The sequence below is a fragment of the Schistocerca cancellata genome, chromosome 2 (assembly GCF_023864275.1).
Source record: "Schistocerca cancellata isolate TAMUIC-IGC-003103 chromosome 2, iqSchCanc2.1, whole genome shotgun sequence".
Lineage (NCBI taxonomy): Eukaryota > Metazoa > Arthropoda > Insecta > Orthoptera > Acrididae > Schistocerca > Schistocerca cancellata.
The window spans coordinates 579642055-579663863 of record NC_064627.1 but is presented as its reverse complement, the minus strand read 5'-3'; the positions used below and the strand labels follow the sequence as shown (position 1 = coordinate 579663863).

Sequence of the window (21809 nt, the reverse complement as noted above, 5' to 3'; positions counted from 1 at the left end):
TAGTATTCACCTTGTTTGTGGGACCTTCTCTGGAAAGTGCCTTGCAAATGTCCTCTCAATTTGTGCGGATGAAGCGGCTTGTTGCTGAAAAATATTTCTGCCCTTCTCAGCCAATTTCTTCCCCACTCTGTGAATAAAGTCTACTAGGGATACATTCTTCCTAGTGTTCTCTTTATATAAAATAAAAATGTTGACAGTTGACATGATAAACAAGTGGAAAAACAGCTTTTACCACCACTTCAAAGTTTTTCAGGGAAACAGATAATAGCTGGAGAACTGATCTGCTCTGTCAACCCCAGCTTTATTATTATTGTAATCGATAATAACGTCTGGCTTTACAATTTCAGCTATTCCACCTTTGGCCCTCACTTGAATACTACTGCTGGTAGACTTATGCTTTATGGAAAGACAAAAAAACATCTCGTTTTGACTTCCACTTCACTGCCAAGAGATGGTGTTTCCTTTGAAAAACTATCTTTTTTTTTAGTTTTAGTGTTCTGAATATTCATCGCAAACCTTCCTTTTTTTTCATTACAGTTCAAACTCCAAGAGCTTTATTTTCCCACAACATGTCCAAAAGAGATGGACTGGCGTAGTACCTATCCATATAAATGCAATTTTATTTGCCAAAGTACTGTGAACACAACCTTTTTACAAGGCCCTGGATACTATTGTCAACACTGCCTGCAGAACCTGTATATATATCACAGTTTAGCTTATAACTAGTTGATGAATCACAGAGAGCATACAATTTTATTCCATATTTATTGGGTTTGTTTTTCACGTATACTCAGAAGCTTGTTCTACCACGAAAGGGACACATTGCCTCATCTATTGTCAGATTCACGCCTGGACGCGACTCAACAATTTACTGGCAAATCCTGTCTGCGGAAATGGGTCTGTTGACCTATAATCACTGATTTTTGGCAATTTGACGATGCACATATGCAAAATAATACTGAGAGACCAGTAAGTCTCTTGCAATTTTACTGCAGACCAGTTATGCCAAACTGAGTTTATTTTCAGGCTACCTTTGCATTTCATTGTCGTAATAACGTTACCAGTGTACAGATTCGTTTCAGCGAATAAGGTCATCATCAAAGAAATAACTAAAATATCGAAGCTCCTGAGTGGCATCTGAAAAATGCAATGCTACACCAACTACTTCCTGGAAATCCGGCAGTGCTGGCTGATTGTCTAGTTCCGACCAATCTCGCTCTTTGTGCTCACGACCAGGTACCACAGATGGTGACTGATGGTCTGTACCACTGTCTGCACAGAAAAAAAATAATGCTAAGATTGGTACTAAAAGGTACTAAATGCAAGTGAAGTAATAAACATTACTCACAATACCAAATGCGGTAATGAACTCTTCACTTTATGAATTGAGACATATACATGCCTGAATCATCACTTGTACTTTCGTCTGGAGAGTACAAATCCTCTTTGTCAGAATCGTCAATTTCAGATCCTCCATAAAGAATACCTAAGATCTCTGCCTCCGTCAACTCGCTGTGCGATATTTTCACACTCGTAAACACCTGTGAATGAACTGCAGGTAACTTCGTCTTTGCAGTGCTCACAGCCGCTCCCAGAATGAGATAGCCGGTAAGTGCGTGCCTCTTGCGGAAGATGAATGAAATACCTCCACATTAGTTGACGAAACTGCTTCGGAGACGTGCTAAATGCACTTACGGAGCCAAATAAAGGCTCACCCATATGGTATACGGGCGCTGTTGCCAACGTCAGGGCGGCCGCGCTCATGTGGCGTACGGGCACCGTGCTGTAAGTGTTAAGGAATCTATATATTCCTTAACATGAAGGCAGCACAGAAATACATAGTGTCTATCAACAGTCATTATTCCAAATTTTGTGCATGATGGCCTGCAGTGCTCCTGTCTCCTACTTTATGTTAAGATCTTAATTGCTTTTTTTTTTAAAGTAATAATACTCTTTCACCCTGTAGAGTGAGTTTATAGTAACAGGCCATAGCTGATATGGCAGTGAAACAATGAATAATATACTATTAGGAGATACTGATCAGTTAGCACCTATTTCAGTTTTCTCAGGAAGTACGTGACTGGTGACAATTTGTCACACCTGTGTGCAGTGTGGTCTTGTGAAGTGAGTCACTGTCCAGTATAAACTCTAGAAGTTTCACAACCCCTACTCAGTTTAGATATCCTTTGTTGCCGAGGCTACATATTAATTTTGTGTTTTTTCTTAATTCATTTTCATTTTATTTATAACAAATTATTCTTTTGCCACGTCAAACAAGGCATCTGCTTCTTCTTGCTGGCTTTGATGCCTTTTATCAAGTTATTTTTTCTTGCTTGTGTTAGATTTGGTGGGCACTAAAATATTGTAGTTTGCAGTTCATATAATGGTTTATGGCTCTATACAGGATGATGGCATTATTCTTTCACAACAAATGCCATAGAGAGGAAAGTGGCAGAAAAGGAAGTGCCTCATGAAGTATAACTTAGTACTCTTAGCAAATGACACTGTCAGAATTAATAACAGTAAATTAATGAGACTTTCAGAGCATTGGGATAAATGAAAGCAAATATTTATATTGCCTAATCTATTGTTAAATAAATTAAGAGGAGGAGATACTGCTGAATCAGAGCATTTCAGTAAAACATACTGTTTCTTGTCATATTAGAAGCATTTCAGTAAAACATACTGTTTCTTGTCATATTAGAAAATATGTGATCTTTGAGGGAAGATAAAATGTGTTTAGACTTGCTTTGGGAAACAAGTGAGCCAGGCATAACCCAGATCTACATACAATTTTTAGACATTCCCCATCTCAATTAATAGAAATGTTAGGTAGATTTTTTACTTTTACGTCAAATAGATAACACACAAGCCATCTAAGACTTGTACAAGGTGCAGAAAGACAAAGTTAAGAAAAAAATCTAGTTTATCAGATCATAGGTATTATCACTACATATTTAAAAAATGTACTTCTCAGACCCAAACATTCCATCATTTGATAAAAGAAAAGGAAGGGTTGGAGGAAACAGAATTATTCAATGAATAAAGTCTCACAAGCCTCTGCACTAAGGACATTCAGTTATAAAGGGTGTACAATAAAATTCATTTTATGAAACTCATGCTAGTTTTGTGGTAAATGATGAACCAGTTTTCATGAATGTGGCTACACTTGCTACTAGTCAGTATAATTATATGTTGCTTTCTTAAAACTGAAATTGAATTCTCTGTCTGTCTGGAACAGGATATGAATTTCTTTCATGGATATTACTTCTAGAGTACATGGGGGAGGGGGAGGGGGGTTGGAGAAAGGGGGTGGATGATCTGGCCTCCCTAGCATCAGGCTGTGTACAGCCTTGTACACAAAATTTTCTGCAAATCAAGCAGACAGGCTTAGTTTCCACCTTACCCTCTCCTTGCTGATCACTTCATTCATTTGGCATACCAGCATATTATTATACACCATGCCAGCATTCACAAACCATCTCCTAACAATTTACAAGAGATGAATGATATTTTTGATCACTTGGTTCAAAAACACAAATAAAAGAAAATTAATATAGGAGGCTTACTCTAAACATGATCTCAACAATGTATTTCATTCATTTATTTACCAATTATGTTCCATACATCCCATCACAGAGGAGATCTCTTAGGAAGGTGGATGAGGAGCTGTTAGAAAAAATCTGTATGCAGTATAATAACATCTTTCTCTCTTTTATATTAAACAGAATATGCAATTCTTTTGACACAAAACAAGTAAGCTAATTCTAACTTCTAGTTATGTGTTTTCAGTTCGGGGTGGTTAATTTTAATTGTGTGTGTGTGTGTGTGTGTGTGTGTGTGTGTGTGTGTGTGTGTGTGTGTGTGTGTGTGTGTTAAGCCATTTACCATGACTTGTGAAGATACTTTTACCTGTAAGAAAATAGGCATTTGCAATACACCTGTAATTCATTTTACAATTTGCTGCAAACCCTGCTAAAGTACTTACGGACAGGCCTCTCGAAGAAAACAGCAACAAGTGGGCTTAGGTATCCCTCATAATTTTTGAATGGAAAGAAGTATCCAGGAAATCCTCGGCGTGGGATGTACTGTATGGGGCCAATATTCTCAACATCTGCTGGATTTTCACCTTCACAGCTTACCCATACTGTGTTGATCTGGCAGGAAAAAACGGTATTTGAAATCAGTATTAAGTTGTGTTTCATCTCAGACATAAACACAAAATTGCACCATGTACAGATAACTGGTTCAAAAGTAAGAATGTCTAGATGATACCTTTCAAGAAATCAAGAAATTAAGTGCTAAGATAACTTTCATTGTTGTGGATAAAAGAGGTTATTCATTTTCAACATAACATCCACCCTCAAAAAACTAGTTCTGCAAGTATGAATATGGGTTAGAGTATTCTGGTCTTCATTATAATGAGTCCAGTCATACTGGACTTTTGATCAGTAAACAAACTTCATGATACCACATAAATTCTGGCCAGATGTAAACTGGTTTTCATTTTTCATATGTAAATTATGTAATACATCTTTGTGAATGTTTATTAATTTTTCTGGTTCTTTGGCAACAATTTTATTTAAATGGCAATATAGTTTTGTACTTTGATCTTGGACTCTGAAAACTAGTTGGCAAATAATCACACCAAATACTCTTAAAACAAATCTACATTAATTTGGTTATTTTTAGCATTCAGTTTTAAATGTAGATAAAACATATGTTTCTATTTACATTTTTATTTATTTTACTATTGATAATTAATTGAAATTACAACATAGCAAGATGTTTATAAATTTAATATTTACAAATTTTATAACCTTTGTCATTTGATATTATTCCCAAAAACTTTCACATAGATACATATCATCAGCAAATATTACACAAAATAAATCTCACAAATAATCTAAAAAAAGTTATGTGAACTGTATTTTGATTAATAGATTGTTCTGGATTGTTCAAGAACACTTACATATCTTATATCTGTTTGGTGTCAGTTTCTTCAGTACAGTTTTAGTCTCATTCCATCTAGCATCATTTTCTTGTTGACATGTTTTGAGGTAACAATAGGGGAGCCCTTTGGAATGTGTGACGGAACCAGAGAAAGGAAATAGCTCTGTATTTTGTGTCCGGTATTTACTCATGACATTTTGAAAATCTGTTTGAAATCTTATGTGAAAGAATAAATAGACAACAATTTACAACTGCTGAATTAATGACTCCAAACTGAGACAATTGTTTTGTGTAAGGTTGACATAAACTATAACTGTAAAGTATTTAACTATAACAAGGGAAGTGCATCATATGGTACTGTTGAACAGTGAAATAGTATACTTTGTGCAGCCAGAAATACTTCACAGTTTTTCATTGGTAATGTAAGAGGCAGAAAACCACAGGTCAATAGCGAGGTGGAATGCCAGTGAGAAAGTTTTGCCTATGGTGCAGCAACAAACAAATAAGCTATTGCAACACTGTTTGTGGGCTGAGTGCTCAAGTATACAATGTAGCAAACTGACATCTTGGCAATGGAGGGATATCGTCATAATCGTGACTGAGCAGTGTCACAAGCAAGCTTAAGCTGGATGCAAGATTAACTATTTAGTATACTGACATTGGAGAATAGGTATTGAAGCTGTGAAATCCTGAAGTGACCAAGAGAGCTGACCAAACAAAGCCAGGACAAATGATGACATTGTGTTCCTATCATAACAGAGTACATTAGCTCGTCCTGTATAAATACTACTTTGATTCTGGTGGAGTTCTATTCAGTTTGCAGCCATACTATTAAGAGGGGGGGCCTACATTAGTTGACCATCTGATTGTCTAATTGCCTTTGATCATCGGTCAAGTGACATGTCCTGTCTGGCAGCACTTGGTCGCTGTAAGCTGCAGCACCAATTACTAAGTCAAGACTGTTGGGAAGCTTTATCTGTCACTATCAGGCCGACCTTCTGTAGGTCTAACCAGCAGGGTCTTGGAGCATATTGTCATCTGCTACAGCCATCTCTGCCCATGCTGGCTGCCTGGATGTTGAAACATCAAGTGTAGCATTTTGTGGACAATAGATGTTTAATATTGTAATACTGTTTTAATAATGCCTTTGTGTGTCAGATAGGCATCTATCCTCTGAGTTAGTGGTACACATATTTCGTGAGTGGCCAGTCATTGGCTTTGGCCTGACCTCAGCACACTGCTCACCATACCCCCCCTACCACCAGGATGCTACATTTGGTGTCAGAACTGTTGCTGTAAGAAGGCATCTGACATCAGAGATGTATCTGGCTACAGCATCACAACTGCAGCCTCACCTAGCAGTACAACACTATAGATAGGTAAGGGTGTCTTCAATTGGCTTTTGTTTTGTATGTTGTGGCCATTACTGCTTGGTGGGACAGTCCTGCAAACCTGAAAGTAACTTTTGTAAAACTTTGAGAGCCTACTAACCTGTCACAATTCAGGGGCAATTCCAGGGAATGGTGCTTGTGTTCTGTTAGATTCCAATTTGTCTGGTCATGAGTTGCCATATACAAAGGTAGTTCCAGTTGCATATGATACTTGTAGAAGGGTTGACCATAAAACACAGCAGTGTAATTAATCTCAGTGGGCCATAATAAGACACAAAGACTCATTTTACAATGTCTCTGTCTGTATTCTTGCAGCAGTAATCTCTCATAATTTGTGTAATTGTCAGATGGAGGCTAAAAAACTACCAGGAACATCTGTGGTGATAATGCATGAAGCAGTTGTGCTTCTGGTAGGGCAAGTATCATCATTGTCATAAAGCAGGGCCGGCCAGAAGTTCTACACGCATGCGGTGCTCCTGCACATGTGCAACTTCCGGGTCACAGCGTGCATGCCGCAGCCATCAGCGTTCATGAAGTGCATGTTTCTATGCATAGATGTCGCTTTATCCACTTGCTGGGATACTCTGTACTGGCGCATTCTTGTGCTGTTTCCACAGCATGCAAGCCAACCATAGGAAGGTATTTCACATATTAAACATTACTGTCACAGTCTGCTCATTGAGACGTCTACTTTTATGTTAACAGTTTAACCCAGTAAGACAAGCAATACAGTTAACACTCGTGGGTTTTTATTAAGGCAGCTTGACTGATGGCATGTAAATACGCGTAATGTTTTTGATCTAGTATTTAAGAAAGAGAGCACTTAGCGACTTCCAACTAACCTTATTCATGATTTCAAATAACATTAAACTAATGCAAGGTTTCCTATAACTAATTCTCGGTGCCCTCAGTTACACCCACATAATTTCTGTCTCACTGACCTCTGAACAGAATGATAACCGCAGACCTCTTGATGATCACCTGTTATTTCAATACCATTATTGCTATATCTTTCATCAGTTCCATCTGAAATCTCCATAGTAACCAACAATTAGATGAATGTTATGTTTTATCGACTTCAGCTGAACGTAGCCCTTCTCACACTAATAAAAACTCCTAAATGTAAGTATACATTGGAACAATCGGTTTAATGACCAATTTTCCTGATAATAATGTAACATGGAGCAGAATGAGGCAATAATGCACAATTAGTAAACAATAATTTTTAATTATGAAAGGAATAAATCCAAACACGTTTATCACTCGTCATGAGAAATGATATAAATAAAATCGGGCGCAAAAGCATGGTTCATTGACAATGCAAGCAGTTGCTTGATCGAAACCTTGATTTATTAATTTTCATCACTGAGAAAAATCTTTCACAAACAAGCTGTTGCGTGTACCACATAAACTGGGAAGTGGAGCCGCCGCCATTCATTTAGGACACATGTCTAATAACAGATGTCGCTGTCACTTGCTGTCACACACGTGTGCACATGTGCAGCACTTCTGCACGTCTGCACACAGTGCAGCATTTGGCTGGACCTGTCATAAAGTATTGCTGCAGTACAGAAAGAGGTAGACACTTTACAAACCGGAACTAGTCTATTACAATGCAAGTCAGTAGAAGCAAAAAGCTTGTTAAATGTACCTGTTCCTGCTGTAGTGCCTGTAACAGCTAGTCTAGTGACTCCTTTTTCAAGAAAGACAATAGATGTGTCTGTATTTATTAATGAAGTGAAGACTGCCACTAGATTAGGTTATTGCATGGATGAAACATGCTTGCTTTGATTCTGTTATGGTTGGTTGATAATGCAAGAATGTATGTCATACTATGAAGGATTAAATAAAGTGCTGATGTCTGAACTGCTGCTAACACACTTTAGCAGTGGTACCATTACTAGAAAAGTTGAGGCTTTTTAGGGAATAGATTAATGGTCTGTTAGAAAAGCACAATGAATCAGTAGAATCATTTTTAGACAAGATTACAAAAATTAATGTGTGAACCTATGAACTGATGCAGCTTGTGAATACAGAGAGAGTTATTCTACAGGAGGTAGAAAACAGGTTATTACATACATTTTTGTGGTGACTTTCAAGTGGCATATTGAGAGTGTCAAAATGGAAGGTGATTTAGTCACTGCTACTAGAGTTACCAAACAGCTTGAGGAAACTGACATTTCTACCTAAGGCTGAAATGACCAAAGCATATTTTCCCCAGATGTAAAATGTTACAGGCATGGATGTATGAGCCACATCAAGAAGCAATGCCACCAAGCAAAGTGTTACAAATGTGAGGAAGTGGTACACTGGGCACATGTTTGTTGAAGTAGCAAACTAGACAGGAAGCATCAAGACAAGTGTTCTTTAAACAACGCTGCCCATTTTTAACATTGGAGGAAAAGGATTACAGGAGCATTCAGAAGTGTTGCCACATATTGGTGAGGATTACTGTGTGAGCCTAGGACTTAACTTTCTGGATACGCATCATGCAGATTTTTACTTTTCACAGTATACAGTCAAACTGAGTGGGACATTGTTTCCTCTGGCCATGACTGCTGCAAACGCTACATCATCACAACATTGACTACCTTTGAAGGTGGTACCAAATAATTTGCAGACTCTTGCACTAAAGATCAATTCATATGATAAAGCACTGAGAGGTACAAGGAAGGTAGCCTATATGATTGTGAGTACTAACTTTCCAAATGAAGTATTACATGTTGTAGAGACATTGGAATGCAATGACAAGCTAGACGAGTCACACTGTTTTGTACTTCACAGTGTAGTGAATAAACAGGAATTAGATGCAGATTATATGGTTCTGATGTGCACAGATAATCATAAGGGCAATGTAAATCTGGCAAGGGGATTACTGGTTGCCAACTTAGGTATTCTAGAAGAAGACAATCTGGATAGTTATGGTGGTGACCTTTGCCACATGCAAACAATCAAAGCATCTGCATCACATAAAAATCTACAACATTTGGAACAAAGAGATACAGCAATGATGGAAGCTTTGTTACTATTATTTACTAACTTGCCATGGTATTATTGCACTTTGCCTCCCATGGCCATTATCGGAAATGCCTGATAACATTACAGTAAATAAAAAAAGTCAATTTTTTAAACTGTTGTGTACACCGTGGAATTCCAAATAGCTTTAAGTGCAAGTTGTCTGGCCATTAAAACAGCAGACCTCATTTTGAACAGCATCAAGCACACAAGTAAATACATGAGTTGACCAAAGTGCTGCCACTACCAGGTGCAAGAACATTGTGATTGATTAATACAGAGCTGTTTCATCCTGGTAGACTTTTACCAGTGATAACAACTAAAACTAAACCAGTCATGTAACATATGCCAACTGGAAATAATGTTCCAGTATATAGGAAACAGCACAGAGTCCAGAAATATCTGCGACTGATAATGGAAGAATTTATTGACCAGTAATTGGCTCATGCCATTATTGACATAGTGGTAGCCTTTGGGGTACAACTATTGCAATTGTCTGACTGAAATCACTAGATAGTACCATAGCATATAGGTTTTACTGTGACTACAGGTACCTAAACACAAGAATTATCAGTGATGTATAGCCAATACATATTGTAATGGAGACATTGGACAACTTAGGTGAAGACAAATGCTTTTCTACAATGGATTTAAAAAGTGATTATCACTAGTTGGAACTAATTCCAGAAGACCAGCCCAAGACCCTATTTATGATCCATTGAGTCAAAACCAATATTACAGAAAGCTATTTTTATCTCAATAATGTGCCAGGCTATTTGATGGAGTACTTAGAGGACTAAAACTGAAATAGAGCATTGGTTATCTCAATGACATAATTGTGTTTTCAAAAATCTGGAGGGATATGTAGAATGAATGCAGGAGGTGTTCAAGAGATTATGTGGAGCATGCCTGACACTGAATGTGGATAAATGTCACTTTGCTGTGATGGCAGTGAATTATCTGGGGCATATCATTAGCCAAGAAGGTGTTAAAACTGATACATGTTTAATTTCTGCAACATATGACTTTTTGCCACCACAGACAACAAAAGAGCTTTAATCATAACTTGATCTTTGTAATTATAACTGAAATCTTTTTAGAGGTTTTGCCAAAATTGCTGAGCTGTTAAAGAAAGGAGCAAAGTTTCAATGGCCTACTGACAAGCAAACAGCATTTGATAATTTAAATGAGGCTTTAACATCAATTACCATATGGGTTTTTCCAAACTTTGGAAAAAGAGTTTATTTTTTATTGTAATGCAAGCAGTTTAGCAATCAAGTGTATCTTTAACCAATGTGTGAATGGTAAGGAACACCTGTTGGCATATGGATCAAGACAATTAAATAAAGCAGAATGAAATTATTCTACTATGGAAAAAGAGGTGTTGGGTCATCTACAGTACTACTGGGATTAAAAGACCTGTTAAAAGGATTGGCACATTGGGCTCTGAAATTAAGTGAATATGAATAGATAGTGCATAAACCAGGCAAAAAATATGACAATGGTGATGGCTTAAGTTGAAATGCTCAAGTATACTCCAGCACTTGGTAGAAGCTTACTGGAATGGCAGAACACATAGGCTGTTGATGGTGACAAGTATTTTGAGCACAGCCACAGTTTGTAGTATAAGAAGGCTTGCCATGCAGAATGACGAAGTGCGGACCATGAGTGGTGATGCTGCAACTTTTGAAGACAAAGTACTGAGGTAAGCACATAACCATGTTCTATCAAGTCTTTGAGCATGCTGATTGAGCAACTGATCAATGGGCAGCCAAAAAATTTTAGTGGAGAACATAGAAACAAGACATGGAACAAAATGTTAGAAACTTTATACCATGCACACAGCATGCAGTTCCTACTCATCAATTAGTTCCACACATGGCCAATTTAAGGCCCAAGCAGCACAAGCCACCACTTGGGACACAAACCTATGATGGGCAGCAGAGTGACACAACTGTAAAATTTGTGTACAGTACGTATCACAATTAATAATGGCCACTTTGGGTGCTAAGTTGAGTAGGGCACCAGGGTACCCAAGAGCAAGCAGTTCACAATTAGTAGTGAAAACTAACATAGGTAGAAGTCTAAAGAAAAAATGGAGGGGGTAGTGCTAAATGTCAATTCACTTGTGTGGAAAAATGATCTCTAACTGGCCTTGGTTCCACTACAAAGGTCGCTGGAAGTGTCCCAACCATTTAAAATGGTAGGTTCCAATATTCTGACCATCAGCTGAAGACCAGCTGATAACCATTAGATACTGACTATGATACATCCCATTCACTTCATGTAGCAATAATTGCAGTCCTAAATCAAAAGGCTAATACGGTGGCTGAGGATGTGATGAACAATTGGATTTTAAAATTCAGTACTCCCAACAAAATAATCACAGATCAGGACACTAATTTTATGCTTTTTCTGATGATATAGCTGTGCCATTTACTATAAATTCATATGCTAAGGACATGCTCTCACCATCCTCAATGAAATGGAAGAATCGAATGTGTTCATTGCACAGTTTGAAAAATGTTTAGTTATTATGTAAATGTAAATCATAATGATTGGGATGTCTACTTTTCATTTGTCATGCCCTCATATAAATCTAAAATAGACAATAATATTGGGCTTTCACCCTATGAGGTAAGATACAGTAAGAAGAATGCACATCTTTTGAATTAATGAAGCCTAAACTGTGAAAAAAAAAAAAAAAAAAAAAAATGACTCAGTTAAGAAACTTGGCAAGCAAGTACAAAAATGCCCAAGCAACAAGAACAGACAAAACATTGTGTCAGTAAGTTACCTAAATATAGAGATGGACAGTGGGTTTTATTGATGAACACTTACACACCAAAGGGCAAGACAAAGAAATTCCTGAACAGGTCATAGCGATGACATCTCCTGTCAACTTCAAGTTGCAACAGCTAATGAAAATCTCTATTGTGTAGACACTTTAGCACAAGTACCAGTGCCATTCCTGGTGCAGGATGTTGAACCCAAGAAAAATGGAAAAAGACTGGAAGTCAATAATAAAGGAACACAAGTGCTGTATGAATTTAGACCATTTCATAGAATAACTGAATGACATGGGTTCATGAAAAGTTTTGTCAATTATATGGGAAATAGTTTATTTTATGTGTCACTGTTTTAAAATTTTCAGGATGTAATACATGTATATTTTGTTATTATGGCATTTTGTGTTTTGGGGAACTTTTTTTTGTTGTTGTTGTTTCTAGCATTTTAAGTTATGAGGCATGCCTGGAAAGTAAGTACAATTGAGAAAAAACTCATAAAAGCATTTTTTTCAAACCAAAATTTATTTTTATGAGAAAGAGCACTTCTTAATCTATTTTTCTACATAGCTGCCACCATTGTTCAGACATTCCTCATAGACGGAAACCAACTATTCTATGCCGTTTCCATAGGGGACCCCAGAGAAGACAGCCACTGCTTAACACCATTTTGTACTCTGTCATCACTGTCAAAGTGCTTTCCTCCAAAATCATGCCTCAGGTTCAAGAACAAGTGGTAGTCAGTAGGCTGCTTCCAAACGAACTGCTGAATATGGTTTTCAGTAGCACTGCAGAGTGGGACCATGCATTATAATGAAGCGACACAAGCCTTGACTGAGCATTCCACATCTTTCATTTTGAATTGCTTGCTGAAGTTTTCTCAGTGTTTCATAGTATCATACTGCACTGATAGTTTCACCTCTGAGAAGCAATGCAGCAAGCAGAATATCCATCCATCCCAAAACACAGAGTACATGCATTTTTGTGCCCAGAAAATTGTTTTGAATTTTTGTTTTTTGGGGGGATCATGAGTGCCTCCACTCCATCAACTGTTGTTTTGATTCTGAAGTGACATTAAAAACCCAGGTTTCATCATTGGCCACAATTCCGTTTAAGAATTTCAGACTTCATTTCCCTCTCCGCTGCATCAGGTAATAAACGTTTAAGCTCTACCAAGATGCTTAATTTTGTGGATATCCGTAAGCATTTTTGGAACCCAATGCGAACATAATTTGTAAAAATTTAATTGATTTTTGATAATCTCATGCAAAACAGTTTCTGAAATTTATGGAAAATCATCGCAAAGAACTCTTATTGTGAACTGTTATGTTTCACGAGTTTTCTCATTACCTTTCTCAACCAAACCATAATTGACAACAGAAGGTCACCCACTCCATGCGTAACATTGGTTCATCCATCACTGAATTCTCCAATCCACTTTCTAACCTTTCCATCAGTCATTAAATTTTCACCATAAATTTCTACAGGCTGATGACAAATTTCAGGTGGCTTAACATTCTTTGCATTCAAAAACTGTATTGCAGATTGCTCAGATATCACATTAGGCATCATGAATGATCACCGACAAATGTAAAAACAATACAATCCAGCTGTAATGGCATCAGTGGAAAGACAATGAACCAGAGAGATTAATGTGTGGAACTGAAACAGTAGTGTTGTGATGGCAGTATAATGAAATGGTACTTACTTTCCAGACACTGCTCTTTTAAGGACAGGATGTAGGCTATTGTTGTTATGTGACCAGCATAGTGACTGGTATACACACACTTTTTGAAAGAGGAAGGAGAGTGAGTGCAGATGATGTTCTGAGCATGTGTGTTAACCACTATTTTGAATGGACAATGCATTTTATTGTAAGCAAGCAGTATGATTCATTTTGTTTAAATATTTGATAATATCAACAGAGGAGCTACAAGGTTACCAAAGAGAGTGTTTTATGGTCTGCCCAACTAGGATGGTTCAGGCTAGGGTGAAATACAACTGTTTTAGGGTAAGCCAGAATCAGCTGAATGTCAGAGGTAAGCATTGTTGCCAAACCCCTTATTTTCTAAAAATGGGCATTGACTGGTTTTACTCAGTGTTTTGTCCAGAAGTGGTGATTGTAAATTGATACAATGAAGGGAAGCCAAGAGGTATGACAAGGATTGAGCTACATGATAGTGGAATGTTAATCAACAGTATGAACCATGTCATAGTGGGTATGCTATTAGCTATTATCACTGGAATGACTGTCATAAATCTGACACAACCTATGTTGTACTGCCAGGAGAAACCACTAGATGTGTCTCCAGCCCAGAACCTAACATACCTAAGTCAGACCTTAAAACCAAACCACCTAAATTCCATAGACAATTTCATATCATTACAATACAGACAAATCATTGTGGAGCAGATGTTTCAATGTATACAACAGTATCGTGAGAAGCAATACCAATACCAGACTTTGTTGACCTTAAGTGTCACAGATTCTAATGCTGTACTGGTTTTGGTTATGCTTTAAGTGACATACATATATCATGAGTGAAAAAATTTACCCCCTTATGTACCACCTGTGTATCAAATATCAGTAGAATGATTTATAAATAGAAGTAAGGATAGTTAAGAAATCATTACAGTACTCAATTACTTGTTAAGTGAGGAAGAGTAAACAAGATTGTGGATTATAGAATGGTTATGACCGGTATGTGAAAAATGATTGTATTAGTGTATAAAAAGTAAGAATATGAGTTCCCTGCACTGAATTTAAGTAAATAAGATTTTGGAATTAAGAACCTAATTCAGCTGCTTTGTGGTTTCAAGCAGATTGATTGTGAGGAATTGGGAATGTTGTATAAATTTTGTTCTGTGCATCTATGTCAGGACTGTTTCAGAGTTACCTCAGAGAAATCTGAGGCAAATTTCTTCAAGACTGGGGGCATGTTCCACTGTAGAGTAATATACTTGGTGGAGCCAGAAAAATTTCAAAGTTCTTCCCTGGCTCTGCAAGAAGCAGAGCACCACAGCTCAATAGCCAGGTGGAATGTCAGTGAGAATTATTCACCAGCGGTGAGCAGGAAACACAGGATTTATTGTGACATTATGAATGGGCTGAGTGCTTGAGCAAAGTAACATCATAGTGCTTGTATCAAAGTAACATCATAGTGAGAGAGGGATAATATTGTATTGTATGGAACGTGGGACCTAGAAATGAAGAAGAGGCTTCGTCCCTGCCATAGCCCTCAGTGGTAGTCCATCCCCCCCCCCTCCCCTCCACCAAATCCCCCGGGAATGTCTCACACCAGAGAAGTATAACCCCAATTTTTGCATGGTAGAGTAATTATGGTGTACGCTTACGTGGAGAAAGTGTTTGCGCAGCAATCACTGACATAGTGTAACGCGGGCGGAATAAGGGGAACCAGCCCGCATTTTCTGAGGCAGATGGAAAATTGTCTTAAAAACCATCCAAAGACTACCGGACCTCAACAGTAATCTGCCAGATGGATTCGTGCTGAGGACCAGCATGCCTTCTTGCCCGGAAAGCACTGTGTTAGACCACATGGCTAACCGGGTGGGCTGATGGAGGGATACTGTGATAATGATGACTGTGCAGAGTGTCTCAAGAAAGCTTGAGAAGAACACAAGACTAACTATTCAGTTTACTGTCATGGCAGATAGAAGACCCAAAAAGTAAAGTTACGAAATTTTATAATGGCCAAGAGGGCTGATCAAACAGGAAAAAGTAAGCAAATGATGTCATTTCCACCCCACCACAGAGCACATGAGCTCATCCTTTATAAATACTACTTATGTTCTGGTGGAGTTCTATTCAGTTTGCAGCTTTCCCATCAAGAGAGAGGCCTATGTCAGTCGAGCAGCTGCCTTCAGTCTTCTATGGAGCAGCAAGTCCTGTCTGTGTAGTTTTGGTGATTGTCAGCTGTAGTGCCAGCTATAGAGTCTAGACTAATGGGGAGCTGTGTCCATCAGCATGTGGCAAGCCTTCTGGAGGTCTAACCAACAGGACCTGATCTAGATCATCATCTGTCATTGTGTAGGTGAGTCACTGCTTTTTCTGCTCGTCTCTGTATCTGTGACAGATTTCAATGATCAAGTCTCTCTCTTTCCTGATGGGAGACCATGGCACTCCTCTGCACATCTTCACATATTCTGAGCAGAGATGGTGGACACCTTCTTAGCACTGTCTCAATGGGGTCATGGGTGCCCTATTCATCATCTCATGGAAGCTGTGTGCAGCCTCACTTGGTGCAGATGCAGCTAAGTGCAAATGCAGGTGAGGCGACCAGCTTCAAGATGTTGCTGCTGCTGAGCTGATGTGCCACTGACTGCATGTCAAGTGCTGACAAGTGTGTTACAAGGTGGTACACTATTGCCTACCCTGCCTGAACATCTGTTGTATTCTGTGGACAACAGGTGTTTAAAACTGTTATACTGTTTTAATAACACTTTCAGGTGTCAGACAGAAATCTACCCTTGGAGTCAGCATACCCACAGCTTTTGGACAATCAATGGTTGGCCTCCTCCACCTCTAAACTTGACATTGATACAGCACTCTCTGTAACATCCTACTCTCTGGATGCTTCAGTACAGATAAATAACAAATACATCGATCATAATGCTTTTATTCATGCAGCAGCACTATTTTGTATACGCAAGGGACAACAACAACTCAACGATAGTCCACCACCTTATAGACAATTTCAGCAGGGGTCAGATAAGGTGTCAGATTATCAAGATAACACCAATAAAACTAACCTTTTTCTGCATTTTTTGCATCTAAGTAGTTAAATTTATTAAACATCCATTGACATACCGTTCTTGGATTCCGCAATTTCTCCTCGCGAATATGAACCTTTAGATCTTGAGGCATCTTTTCAGGTAGGTCAGTGTCATTGTAAAACACAGGCATCCAGTTAAATATCTGTAAGAAGATAAACTTTGCTTATTACAACATGAAAAATCATGATTAGTTTACAGAATATTTCATACTCATCTGTCCTACTGCTCAAATACACTCTAGAAATATTTATATCTGTAAGTCTTGTTGGATAAACCATTTATTAAAACCCAGTAACATTACACAAATCTTACCCACTATTTAGAGATTGCTGTTCTCTAGTATTAAGAAGAAATTATTCAGAAGACGATACAATTAGAAATAGAATTTTCAGTTAACAGTTGACAGAACTATGATACATTAATCATGTAGCACATATAATTTTTAGTGGTATTAATTTTGTCTCTTGTAAACAGCAATACATCAAACTTTGAATACACTGTGTAAGAATCAGTATTTCACTTAAAGATTGTGGATAAAGTGATACACTTCTAGGTTTTGTAAGTACTCTGATTTTATTATTTCTAAAATATTTCCACAAACTAAGTTATCATCACATAAATTACACATTTTCCTCATAATTGATTAATTACTTTGATGCATACCTTATGATCAATATTATTTCCTGCTCCACATTCCTCATGGACACTCCATAACATGCTACTCATATGTAACACAAATATTTGGTTTGTGTCTTTGCTCATAAGCCAAACATTTAATTATTCAGCATAGCAATCGGCAGTCATAAGTCAAATATTGATACTAGTACTCTTGGAATCTGGCTCCCTTTCAGATTGATTTGGGGCTGATTTACTTACATTGGTGGAGAATTTCTGTAGTGATTATGACTTCAACAACTTATATTTATCTGTAACATATTCGTCTACAGGCAGTAATGTTTCCCCACAAAAAAATTATGTTTTGCATTCAGTTTCACAAGGACAAATTCTTTTACATTTTCAGCATTTTTTCAGTTTAGTCATTTTGTTTGCAGATTTTTTTACCTTAATGGAGCCAGAATAGCATTTGCAGAACCCTTTTCTTCCCTACATCCTATTAATGTTCTGCTCAGTTTATACAGTATCTAAGATTTTTTACTGAACTAAACAGAGATACATATACTGTGTTGGGTCACAATAGAGAAGAGATACTTTGTTTGGAGATATCATCAACTATTTGTGGTATTAAGTATTCACACAAACCAGCACAATACAGCAAATATGATCAGTTTAGTGAAATATTCCTAGTGTATTTATCATGATCTTTTTTGACTGATTGTAATTGTATTTCATTTTTAACAGATTTATAAATTTATTTTTAATAAATTGGTATCTGCATTAATCTTTCATGATTTATTGCAATACAATATTTCCTAAATCATACTTCATAATTTTCTGAGGACCCAATATATCATAAAATAGTCTAGCAACTAAATTCAATTAATCAGTCTCTTGTAATTTATTTGAGGCTATTCTTCATGCATGCCACCCTAATGACCATTGAGCAGAGAACATAAATGCAAACCTTAAAGATCTATGAGTTCATTTTCTATTAATATTTCTCATTTTATGTTATCAACAGTATTTTATAAACAGGGTTTCTTGGATTTTTTCCACAATTAATTAGAAGGATACATACCTTATTCAGCTTAAGGAATATACATGGAGCAGATTTGGGGTAGTTATAGTTGTTTGCCTCAGTGCAAGGAGCAAAATCATTTACATCAACTTCACAGACTTTCCCATCAGCTGGCTCATTGTCATAGGAGCATGTCTGAATGTTCTGTCCTATACTTGCTGATTGGCCAGGCTTTCTGTATGCTGCAATAAATCAGTAACATGCAAGTGTAAAAGATTATGTTCTTTGGAAACAGTACTGTTTTACAGTTGTATCTGGCTATGAGTAAATTTTCTGTTGCAATTTATTGCATTACTGGGATATTTCTGATACTTCTTAACTGTTTCAAGTACATGGGGCATATTGTCCCTTTCTAAAACTATTCATGAATGACAGATATCTCAGATTTTATTTTTAAAAATTACGTGTTCTTGAGGAAGCTTGGTTTCATTGTTCCTATTTTTCTTGTGCTTCAACTATGAATGTAAATGTTCTTTTGAGAGGGAATAATATTGTGAATATTTCTTGCTTTGTGTCACTTTTGTTTTTAATATCTTGCTGATTTTTTAAGAATAATTTGTTGGAATGGGAAAGAATAGTGACAACATAAGTATCTTAATATATTTAGATATTTCTGTATCACTTCACTTGAAGTTCATAGATAATAGAGCTAATTATTTTATGAGGGGCAAATACATTTTTATGTACCAGTACTTCTGTGGTTTGAAATGTTATGAGTACATATTTCTATTTCCTTTCAATTAGAATACAGTGCAAATTAATAAGTAAATGTCCTCATTGAATTTAATATTTATTTGAGTGACCACATGTTTTCAGAGTATAAAACAGTACTTCAAAATATTTACTTTCACATATCTTACAGAAAAAGGCAGGACTTTCTAAAGGATGAGGAAATTCTTAAAGTACTCTATGCAAATGACAGTGATGAAGATAACCTTCTTTTAGGAGAAGAAGATGCCACATTATTAGAAAAAGGCATTTGAAGCAGTGAGAAAAACATGGCAGAAGATCATGAAAAGACTTCTGATATGGCACCAGAAAGCTCTGTCTACAATTTTGAAAGTTGTAAGACAACATAAAGATACTGGTGAGGACAATGATTTTGTAGAAAATTTAGAAAACATGAACATGAACCATGGACCTTGCCGTTGGTGGGGAGGCTTGCGTGCCTAGCTGATAAAGATGGCCATACCGTAGGTGCAACCACAACGGAGGGGTATCTGTTGAGAGGCCAGACAAACATGTATTCCTGAAGAGGGGCAGCAGCCTTTTCAGTAGTTGCAGGGGCAACAGTCTGGATGACTGACTGATCTGGCCTTGAAACACTAACCAAAACAGCCTTGCTGTGCTGGTACTGCGAACGGCTGAAAGCAAGGGGAAGCTACGGCTGTAATTTTTCCTGAGGGCATGCAGCATTACTGTATTGTTAAATGATGAAGGCATCCTCTTGGGTAAAATATTCCAGAGGTAAAATAGTCCCCCATTCAGATCTCTGGGCGGGGACTACTCAAGAGGACGTCGTTATCAAGAGAAAGAAAACTGGCATTCTACGGATTGGAGCGTGGAATGTCAGATCCCTTAATCGGGCAGGTAGGTTAGAAAATTTAAAAAGGGAAATGGATAGGTTAAAGTTAGATATAGTGGGAATTAGTGAAGTTTGGTGGCAGGAGGAACAAGACTTCTGGTCAGGTGAATACAGGGTTATAAATACAAAATCAAATAGGGGTAACGCAGGAGTAGGTTTAATAATGAATTAAAAAAATAGGAGTGTGGGTAAGCTACTACCAACAGCATAGTGAACGCATTATTGTGACCAAGATAGACACGAAGCCCATGCCTACTACAGTAGTACAAGTTTATATGCCAACTAGCTCTGCAGATGATGAAGAAATTGATGAAATGTATGATGAGATAAAAGAAATTATTCAGGTAGTGAAGGGAGACAATAATTTAATAGTCATGGGTGACTGGAATTCGAGAGTAGGAAAAGGGAGAGAAGGAAATATAGTGGGTGAATATGGATTGGGGGAGAGAAATGAAAGAGGAAGCCGTCTGGTAGAATTTTGCGCAGAGCATAACTTAATCATAGCTAACACTTGGTTCAGGAATCATGAAAGAAGGTTGTATACATGGAAGAAGCCTGGAGATACTAGAAGGTATCAGATAGATTATATAATGGTAAGACAGAGATTTAGGAACCAGATTTTAAATTGTAAGACATTTCCAGGGGCAGATGTGGACTCTGACCACAATCTATTGGTTATGAACTGTAGATTAAAACTGAAGAAACTGCAAAAAGGTGGGAATTTAAGGAGATGGGACCTGGATAAACTGACTAAACCAGAGGTTGTACAGAGTTTCAGGGAGAGCATAAGGGAACAATTGACAGGAATGGGGGAAAGAAATACAGTAGAAGAAAAATGGGTAGCTCTGAGGGATGAAGTAGTGAAGGCAGCAGAGGATCAAGTAGGTAAAAAGACGAGGGCTAGTAGAAATCCTTGGGTAACAGAAGAACTATTGAATTTAATTGATGAAAGGAGAAAATATAAAAATGCAGTAAATGAAGCAGGCAAAAGGGAATACAAACATCTCAAAAATGAGATCGACAGGAAGTGCAAAATGGCTAAGCAGGGATGGCTAGAGGACAAATGTAAGGATGTAGAGGCTTATCTCACTAGGGGTAAGACAGATACTGCCTACAGGAAAATTAAAGAGACCTTTGGAGAAAAGAGAGACACTTGTATGAATATCAAGAGCTCAGATGGAAACCCAGTTCTAAGCAAAGAAGGGAAAGCAGAAAGTTGGAAGGAGTATATAGAGGGCCTATACAAGGGCAATGTACTTGAGGACAACATTATGGAAATGGAAGAGAATGTAAATGAAGATGAAATGGGAGATATGATACTGCGTGAAGAGTTTGACAGAGCACTGAAAGACCTGAGTCGAAACAAGGCCCCGGGAGTAGACAACATTCCATTGGAACTACTGACGGCCTTGGGAGGGCCAGTCCTGACAAAACTCTACCATCTGGTGAGCAAGATGTCTGAGACAGGTGAAATACCATCAGACTTCAAGAAGAATATAATAATTCCAATCCCAAAGAAAGCAGGTGCTGACAGATATGAAAATTACCAAACTATCAGTTTAATAAGTCACAGCTGCAAAATACTAACG

The 21809-nt window shown here is 37.5% G+C and overlaps 1 protein-coding gene across 1 annotated transcript in view; it reads right to left on the bottom strand.

The window, feature by feature from the left end:
- Positions 1–21809, bottom strand: part of LOC126162186 (sodium/potassium-transporting ATPase subunit beta-2) — a 160498-nt gene that overhangs the window by 2682 nt on the left and 136007 nt on the right. Inside the window, exons 4-6 of the mRNA XM_049918512.1 lie at positions 18636–18817; positions 16974–17081; positions 3989–4157 (exon numbers count right to left, since the gene is read on the bottom strand). Of these exons, the coding sequence (XP_049774469.1) occupies positions 3989–4157; positions 16974–17081; positions 18636–18817 (459 nt within the window). The remainder of the gene's footprint in view (positions 1–3988; positions 4158–16973; positions 17082–18635; positions 18818–21809) is intronic.